We start from the raw sequence: 10,426 nt of genomic DNA, 5'->3' as shown, positions 1-10,426 counted from the left end.
ATTAACTCTTAACGAAAATAAATATAGTTCAGAGATTTTATGCTTAATTGCTTGCCCGAACATTCTCGGATCTTGAAATGATTGATTAACAAACTTCTAGTATCTTGCATAGACCATATTGGGTTAAAAATCGGTTATCCAAATTTTCTAAGCAAACTTGCATTTCTTATGCACATATATAGTTTTATCAGATCAATATATCCTTACAGAGTTATTAATCAACTTCCAGGGACAATTCTTGTCATCTTACAACATAAGGGTATTTCTGTAATTTTACCCTACTAGAATATTCTCATAATTTTCCATCCAAGTACCTTTGATGAAATAAATTATATGTTACAAATCCAAGTTGATTCATTTATCACTATACACAATACTTGTAATTTTAATTCAAACAATCCATCAATTTCTTATAAAAGTCATCTGAACCATAATCAGTTACAGAATTTTTATCATATTCGGATCGAGTGTAGAAATTAATTAACTACACATATGAGACCAATATTATCTTATTCATGCATTTACCAATATTCACATGTTCCATAAAGTATAAAGAGGTAGTAAAGTATTACCTCGATTTTCGTGACATACTGATCGACCATAAAAATTCCATTCGAATGCCCTCGATCTTGAAATCATCTTCTAATATTTCCTCAGATGCATATCAACAAAAATTACATCAAAAACCGAGCTTAGTTTTGAAAAATGGATTGAATCGGGTGATATATCAGTCAAAAACAGCTTACCGGGTTCGAATTTGGCGAAACGGACTTGGGATTCGGATTCAGGACGTCGAAAACATAAAATATGAATTTTCGAAAATTTGGAATTTTCAGTCAAAGTCAACGGGTTTGACTGGCAATTTCGAGGCCTTCGGGTCCGAATTTCGAAAAACGGACTGTGGAATCGGACTTGGAACGTCAAAAAACGTCAGGATAGGTATACTCGGTCAAAGTCAAAGGTCGTTTAATGCCCGGTAAACGCCGGTCAAAGTTCTGGTCAACTGTGGTCAACACCGGTCAACGGTCAACAGTAGACCATTTTACACAAATATCACCCCTAACATAAATTAATTACAAAATTAGCCACCTTCTATAAATATTTACGAAACTAAAACCCGAATTTTACACAAATAGCACTCAAACAGAAATTAATATCAACCAGACGATGCCCACTCTTAGGGGTGGAGCGTGCGACACATGAACAGTAACCCGGTGTCGGAAAATTCCCGGAAAAATTCCTAAAATTATTTTAAGCGATTTTGAGGTACTTACAAAGCTTTGTTCACAATTTTGAACGGCAGAGAGTTCGATTCGAAAACGTCGGAAACTTTGATGGTCTCACCCCTCCACGCGCCGGCGACGGCAGAGAAACGAATAACACTGGTGGACTCGGAACATTGTAAGGAAATCGATGGTGCGGGAGGTGTCGTAAACGGATGACCAGATCGTCGTGAATCGACGAAAAACCAACTGAAATCGAGTTATTACCGACAATACTTTCGACTGAAATTAACGAAGAACATCGATGATTCACGACAAAAGGTTTGAGGGGTTTTGTTCCTCGGTCGACAATGAACACGATGGTGGTTTCGGTTCGTCGATCGGAGGTCGGACGACAAGTAGATCGGAGTTGAAAGTTGTTGACTGGGAGAGGAAAAATGAGAGTTTTTTTCTGCATAATACATGGAAAATGAGTGTTATAATTCATCCTAAAAGAAAAATGGTCAAATCATGAGTTTAGTCACTGAATTTCTTACACTTTATAAAACAGTCTGCCAACTTTGAAATTTTTCAATTTAATCTTCAATTTTCCTCCCAAAATACCAATTAAATTCAATACTTTATAATTCCTAAAATTTAACCCCCAAATTGGGGTGTTACAACGTCATTTATTCTCGATTGGAAATAATTAGATTTTATCATTTTCTCTCGAATCAATATTGATTTTTAAGACGAAATGTTGATATCTCTTCATTTCAATTAGAGTAATAAATGATTGCTTTAAGGCATGAGAGGTCATTTATTCTCGATTGGAAATAATTAGATATTATCTTTTTCTCTCGAACCAATATTGAATTTTAAGACAAAATAGTGATATCTCTTCATTTCGATCGGAGTAATAAATGACTGCTTTAAGGCATGAGAGGTCATTTATTCTCGAATGGAAATTATTAGATATTACCGTTTTCTCTCTTAGAATTATTTTGCGCTGTTATTTTGAATTAATATTGAACCTTAGGATGTAATTATAATATTTTCTTTTTTTCTATTAGAGTAAGAATCCAATGCTTTAAGGCATGAGAGGACAATTCTTCTCGATAGGAAATAATAAATTATTATTGTTTTTCGTCCTAAAATTCAAATAATATTACTTGTATGGGATTTTAAATTAAATTAGACTCGAATTCTTAAATTTCATTGCAAAGACAACTAATTAATCGACTAGGTACCAATTTAGGGCGCTGTGGGGGTGCTATTCTTTCTCCACACATAACCGACTCTCGAACTCAACTTTTTTGGTAACACAGACCGCAAATTTGTTGTTTTAACCTATTTATATATATATTGTAGCAACATGCTAGTTTTTCAAAGAGAAAACCCTAGAAGTCAACCTCATATTTATCCCATTACGTCGCGCACCTCTATTAACTAGAAAGAGCAGCTATTGTTTGCCTTGTCATCGTTCATCTCTCGTGCTCCACTTATCCAGAGCAATTGTCATCCACCGCTCGACCAACCACCGTCTGGTAAGCGTCCACCAGCCTTTTCCGGTTATTTTAGTCATCTATAATGTTTGGGTTTCTCCATTTGAGTTTGGTTTCCCTAAAAAAATATGCATCTCTACTCTTAGTTACTGATAATGTTGTAACACCGCTCTTAGCTTCACCTACTGGATATTATCTCAATTTTCTTTAATCATAGGGCTACGCTAACAATTGAATGATTAAATTCACCCATTTGAAATTATGTGCAAACCGATTTGCAAGTCTAGTATATATGTGTTTCATCTTGAGGAAAATTTTGCTTTTTAGCTATCTCTATACATGTTCGATGAAGTTTTGGATGTAGTAAATCTAAGCTTACTTGCATTCTATAAAATATCAATTTTTAATTGGTTTAGAAGTGTGAAATAGTTTTGGTCCTGGGTTTGCTTCATAGGTTAAACAGTAGTATAAATTGAATCTTTTGGACTCATGTTTGATATCGAACTTAAGATATCTTTTTACCATACTGTGATATCGTATGTCAATAATGAAATAGTTATAACTTCTTACAAAAATTAGCAATGTGCGGGATTAGAATCCCTTATCCCTTTCAATGGGGAGCACTAGGTACAAGGCTTGTTTTGCCTTCATTGACTTTGGATATTTGTTGAAATCTGTTGGGTGATGCCTATGTTACTCGGATCAGCGCCTGTGCAGCCCGCTTCCAGCATTCGTGCAGCCTTCTTCCAGCATTCGTGCAACCTTCTTCCACCATCCGTATGCCCTGCTTGCCCAGCTGCTCAACCCAACGGCGCTGAACAACATGCATTCCACACCTCTGCCTCTTCTACCTCTATTTTGGGACTTCATTGTAAATTGTACAAACATGGGTTGTTCTTGTAATTCGTAAAAAATGATAGTGTTATTGTAATTTATGAGAAGTTGTCCTTTATTGTATTTTATAAAAAAATTGTCCTTTATCATAATTTATAAAAAAAAAGTATACTTTATTTTATGAAAAGTTTAACACTTTATTATAATTTATAAACAATTTTGTACTTTATTATAATTTATAAAACCTTTTGTCCTTCACTTTAATTGCCAAAAAGTTTTTTCTTTTAATGTAATTTCTAAATAGTTTAGACCTTTATTATAATTTCATATTTTTTTTATTTATTAATAAAAATTGTGACGATATTTTTTCGTCATTATTACAATAAAATTATAATATTATTAATGACGATACAAATAATTAATGACAAAATTTTATATTATTTGATGACTTAATTAATTGTCACTGAATATAAATTATAAGATGACATTATACATTAACGTCACTACATGTTTAACAATACGTGACGAAAATATATACATCATCACATTTGACATTTAGTGACACACCTAGCGTAACGTTCTTCGTGACGTCAATATTTACGTTACAAAATACAAATAGTGACGTAAATGTAAGTTTCAATGATAATATTTTAGATGCTACAAATAAACAAATTTGTTGTAGTGTAACAGCTAGTCAAGCAAAACGCCCCCTGCAACCATTATCCATTTGGAAATCAATTTTAACAATAGAACCAACTTGGTTTCCAATAGCTTCAATGATGTTTCTTTTATAAAGAGTGACGGGGAGACCAGGTAATCAGATCCATGCCATTAAACGACTAGGATAAGCTTGAGTCGGCTGAAAGTCTATAGACCATGGTTCCACAGTTATGTAGTGCCCAAAAATGGTCCAAGGTCCTTCTGTGAGCACCTTAAGATAGTCGCCATGATCGCTAAATTTCACAAGAAAAAAATAATTCTCAATATCAATTAGTTTGAGAGGGTGAGAGGGTTTCCAAATATCGTATATGCGATTATGGAAGGTGTTATATCCAACTCTTCGTCCAAGAACTTTGACGACGAGCATTAGATCCATGCTTTTAACAGCAAGAGTTTGAACTCGATCAGAAAAATCTATGGTTGGAATACCGTTGGAGGAGCCAAGAGTGATGTCGTCTTCAAGAAGTTCGGTATCAACATCATCTAAGTTAACGGTTTTTGAATCAGGTTGAGAAGCAGTGGCCTTTGTCACGATGTCCTTGTAGGATATAGCGGGTGGGGAGCCATCACACTCCATCAGAGAAGAAGCGCCTTCGCGAGCCATGGCAGATGGATTAGGCGGTTCTTCATATCTTCTCCTTTGTTTTTTGGGTAGTCTGGGATCGACACTCGAAATTTTAGAGGGTTTCTCCATCAATAGAATTATTTTTTAGATCTACATATAATATTATATGTTTTTTCAATTTATAAAAAATCATAATTATTTTGAGGGATTAATTTATTCAATTTCAAAATCAAGAAAGATCTAAAGAATACTTAAATTAAAATATTTTAGTAAATTAACAATAATTTTAATATTCTAAATTAAAATATTATTTTTCAAAATATAAAGATAAACATATTCATTTTTATAATAAAAAATAAAATACACTTTTAAATATAATATAAATTCAAAATGTTTTTTTATAATAGAGAACTAATTTTTTTTACCAATAATCAGTTGGTCTAGTGGGATGAGACACTAGATCTCTTAAATAATGTTAGGAGTTCAAATCATGACATTTGCAAATGGAGCAAATTGGGTTGGGAGGGTATTCCTCGCCTCTGCAATACCCGATATAGATTAGTCGATTAATAGATCGGATATTAGTAGTCAGGGACAGGCACAAGAATTTGTGTAAGGGGTTCGGATTTAAGAAATTATATTAAAAATTTGGGTGGTGTAAATTTATAAAATCTTAGTGGATACGAAATTAGATATCTCATATAAAATACAAGAAAAATATTTAAAATATAAATGAATTTAAAATTTTTAGGGCTGTGACCACCTCTAGCACCGCCCTCAGTCCATCCTGCATGTGGTTATACAAAAAAATAAAATAAATAAATAAATTTTTAAGTATAATACAATACGCGTCTCTTATACTTTAACCACATGGTTGGAACCTACTTTTGTTCCCCTTGCTTTAAACTTGGAAAGGAGGAAAATACTTGAATATGAGGAAAGAAAAAAAAAAACACCGAAAGCACAGATCTCCATCCACGGAAAAACCAAGACCTAAACGCGTTTATTACATGTTCCGTTCCCCTATAAAACTGAATACTTGACGGTCTCAAATCTCAAACCAGACATCGAGCCACCATATCAGCCCCCCCCCCCCCCAAAAAAAAATCTTAAGCTCTTTGAGTTCCAAGTTTGAACACAATGTCGGAGTTGTTGGAAAAAGCCAAGAACTTTGTGTCCGATAAGGTGGTCAACATGAAGAAGCCTGAGGCCAGCATCACCGACGTCGATTTCACCGGCCTCAGCCTTGTCGAAGGTGCCCAGTATCTCGCTAAAGTCTCGGTTACCAACCCCTATAGCGTTCCTATCCCCATCTGTGAGATCTCTTACACTCTCAAAAGCGATGGCAGGTTTGATCCCCTTCCTCTCATTCTTCATTTTTCACTATGAGCTGTGCAATTGTTTTACATATTGAATGTTTTTGGAATAGAGTGATTGCATCGGGGACAATACCGGATCCGGGATCATTGAAGTCCAATGACTCGACGATGTTGGACGTGCCGGTGAAGGTGCCGCATAGCATATTGGTGAGCTTGCTAAGGGACATCGGAAGAGACTGGGATATCGACTATGAATTGGAGTTGGGACTCACCATGGATCTTCCTCTGTTTGGAAATTTCACCATCCTTCTCTCTCAGAAAGGAGAGATCAAGCTTCCCGCCCTCTTCTAGAAGTCTTCTTCTGTTGAGTTTTAATAATGCTTCTCTCACATTTTCTAACGTTTGTTCACTCTTTTTTAAATACATCCAGTCATTGCAACCTTACATTTAATTATGCTTTTTTTTATTTATTGTAAGAGGCCTTTTGGATCCATGTACTATGAAGTGAATAAAGCGAGCAATTTAATTTTTGCATGAATCAAGTTATCAGTGGTGGAACATGGTAATAGAATTCAGAGGAGTCAACTTATTTTTAAAAAATTTAGAGATTTAAATTAAATTTTTTACTTAAAATATTTTAAAAAATTTAAGAGTTTAATTTACATTTTTTTCAAAATTGGGGTCTAATTAAATTTTTTAAAAATTTGATAGACTTAATGAGAATTTTTAAAAATTATGACAAAGGTTTAATTAAGAACATAAAAAAAATTTAAAGCTTAATATAAATTTCTAAAAAATCTGTAAGGTCCAATTCCTTTTTTTTTTTTCAATTTCAAGAACTAAATTTAATTTTTCAAATTTTGGGGGGCATGTCCCACACATGTACCCACTTAGTTCTGTCACTACAAACTATATTAGTAGTTAAATGGATGATTGTTATCTTTAAAAGTCTCAAATTCGAGCATCAGAGATTACAAGGGTATCTGAACTTTCATTTTCAAATGATTGAGAATATTTAGAATAGATATTACCTCGTATGAATGAAATTTAGTTTTAAAAAATATTCATTTTAAATGATTTTTATTTAAAAAGTAATTTATATAATTTTAATTGAGATGAAAATCTTGTCGGGTTATTCCCTTGAGTCTGCTCATCGAAGGTGCCAAGCCCATGTTCACCCTTGAGTCTGCTCACTAGACATCTAGAATGAAACATCCCTTAACTCCCCTATCCCTCAATCGAATTGTCATCACCCACTAACTCAAATAGATGTTATTCCCTAACACCTTGCTAAATATAACCCTTTAAAATGATTATTGGTTGTTAGATGCAGTAAAAAAACTAAAAATGAAAAAAAAAACCTCAAATGATACTACTACTTTTAGTCTATACTACCTTAACCCCCTCCTCTAACTCTCAAACCACTCATACTTCCGCCACTTACAATATCCCAAAAACCACTTATGTCACCGCACTTAACCCAAACCCAACACCCCCCACCCCACCCCACCCCACAAATTGAAACCAAATATGAGCAATCAACCAACAACATTCAAGACGTTGAATAGTGGATTTTAGGGACTGATACTTAAGGCAAAGTATTGATACCCATGTGGTGGCATCAATATCATCAGTGAGGACCGATTAGTGAACTTCGAGATATTGAATAGAATCAAGAGCGAGGAGTTTCACAATGTTGAGATTGAGCATTTAGCTTGATAGTGGTAGCTTAAAGATGAGAACTCAATATTATGCGATGAACAATAATGTATGATCGAACGTGTAGCTTTTGGGTGATTGCTTGAGTAGCAAGGTGAATGAATAATGACACTAGACTCGATCAAGAAGCCTGGAGCATTGTGATATATCAATAACGAAAATAATAATAATACTTGAATAATATTGTGAATGACTATTAATAGAATGTCAAATGATATGTGATGATACGTTTTTTTTTAAGACTCTCATCTTATTTTTCGTAGATTTTTTATTATTATTTATCATTGTTGAAATGATATTCTTTTGCATGTGGCCCAAACGACCACATTTGAAATAGAATTTAGGCACCCTTTCGTAAGTAAATTTAATAAAAGAAAAAGAGATCCTATGTTTTTCCTTGAAAGGTTAAAACTTATATTTAGAGCAGTGGCTAAACTTGGTGATAGATTTGAAGGGTTAACTTAAAATTTTAAAAATATTTGAAGGTTTAGATTAAAATTTTCAAATATTTAAAGATTTAAATCAAAATTTTCAAAATTTTTGAAGGTTTAATTTATAATTTTTCAAGAAAATTGGGGTGTAACTTTTTTATTTATTTTGAGACTTAATGAGAATTTTTAAAAATTATGAGAATGATTTAATTAAGAATATTCAAGAAAATTAAAGCTTAATATGAATTTCTAAAAGTTTTGTGAGGGCTAAATTAATTTTTTTGAAAATTCCAAAGGTCTGAATTATAATTTTTTAAATTTTTTTGGGAAGTCGTGGGCCTCGTGGCCTCCACATGTTCCTATCGTGTTCCGCCTGTTCTTTAGGGTTATTGACTGCCTGTGCTTTAGAATTATTGACTGCCTGTGCTTTATAGAGTTATTGACTGCTAAGAAAACTTTAATTTTCAATATATTATCTCATTTAATAATATCATTTTCTATAGATTTGAGTGATAAGCTTTGGGAAGATGACTCCAATCTTCTGAGTATCTTATTTGTCGATCAATGCCTTCGACATATTGAAGATGTGAACCCAGAACTTGAACATAGAAAATTTAATTCTCTCTACAGTAGAACCATTAGATAACTCTTTAATACCAAGACACATGGATATGATCAATAAAATTCTGGATACCTTTTCTCATTTCGCTGTCTTGTTGAACTTCGGCTCTGTCGAAGCATAGAGAGCTTTTAACTAGCCTCAAATTACTTTTTTTTTAGAAAAAAAAGGCACATGCCTCTCTAAAGACGAAGAGAAAGGTCTTTAACCAACTCGTAAGGTTTGAAAGTTTTACGGATACGTCATGCATTGTTTAAGATGACACAAAGATACGTGTATTTAATCAGGGGCGGATGCACTAAGCCCCTTAGGGGTCAAGTGCATCCCCATTATTTAGGAAAAAAAGTAAAATTTAGTATAATATGTTAAAGAAAAATTGAAAAAATAAAAAATTTTGTACCCATTATTTTTAAGAAAAGAAAATTAAAATTTTGGACCCCCATTTATAAATTTCTGGATCCGCCACTGTATTTAATATGCTTGTTTGAGAAGAGTTTGTCTACCAGAGAGTATGCTTCAATGAAAACAATTATATCAACATCATTATCCAACTCGAAGTTGTTAATTTCCTCCCACGTGTGGTATTGGTTTTTAACTGTCACAATATAATATTACATTAGTTCCATGAACAGAGAAAATCCCAAGCAACAAAAGAAGGCATTAACACTATGAAACTGTTAGGAAGTGTGAATAACAGAAAAATATAATCAGTAAAGAATTGCATTGATTCATATCAGCTAGTACATTGCTTTTATAACAGAGGTTTAGCTAATCATTAACCACTTAACAAACTAACTAACTTGGCTAACCACCCTCACATACACATATTGTATCTACAACATTCTAACATTCCCCCTGCTCTTCCTTTTCTCCTTTCAACAGCCTAACATTCCCTCTACTTTTCTTATCTCGATCAACTTCGAACAGCAGACACTACACACACACACTTTTGAAATTCTTCAAAAGCATATTTTGACAATGCCTTAGTGAAGCGATCTGCAATTTGGTGCTCAGCTAGTATGTAGTTCACTAATAATTGTCCAGCCGCGACCTTCTCCCTGACAAAATGCACATCCATATCAATGTGCTTAAACTGAGAGTGATAGATGGGATTTGCACTCATTGCAACAGCCCTTGTATTGTCACACCAAATCACTGGTTCTTGGCATTGCTGCAGCCCGAGATCATTAAGCAAGGCACCAACCCAGGTCACCTCAGCAGCAGTGTCTGCTACACACCTATACTCGACTTCCATTGTCGATCTTGACACTGTTATTTGCTTCTTCGAGCTCCAGGCAACAAGACATTTGCTAGCAAAGACGCCATAGCCTGAGATTGACCGTTGATCATCGACATTTGCTCCCCAGTCTGCATCAGCGAACGCTGCAACAGACAGACAGTCACCTCCTGGTTGGAAAATCAGCCAATAATGAACCGATCCAGCTAGATATCTTAATATTCTTTTGACAGCAACCATATGTGCTTCTCTCGGAGCATGCATGAATTGGGCGA

The 10,426-nt window shown here is 34.1% G+C and overlaps 1 protein-coding gene across 1 annotated transcript; it reads left to right on the top strand.

The window, feature by feature from the left end:
- Positions 1-5,897: 5,897 nt before the first annotated feature.
- On the top strand, positions 5,898-6,683 carry LOC120165156 (desiccation protectant protein Lea14 homolog). Its single transcript, XM_039174738.1, has 2 exons — positions 5,898-6,175; positions 6,256-6,683. The coding sequence occupies exons 1-2, from the start codon at positions 5,967-5,969 to the stop codon at positions 6,494-6,496; spliced, it is 450 nt and encodes a 149-aa protein (XP_039030669.1). The 5' UTR covers positions 5,898-5,966; the 3' UTR covers positions 6,497-6,683.
- Positions 6,684-10,426: the final 3,743 nt, after the last annotated feature.

Source organism: Hibiscus syriacus, unplaced genomic scaffold (assembly GCF_006381635.1).
Source record: "Hibiscus syriacus cultivar Baekdansim isolate YM2019G1 unplaced genomic scaffold, ASM638163v2 tig00111582_pilon, whole genome shotgun sequence".
Classification (NCBI taxonomy): domain Eukaryota; kingdom Viridiplantae; phylum Streptophyta; class Magnoliopsida; order Malvales; family Malvaceae; genus Hibiscus; species Hibiscus syriacus.
This window is presented reverse-complemented; position numbering and strand designations above follow the sequence as displayed.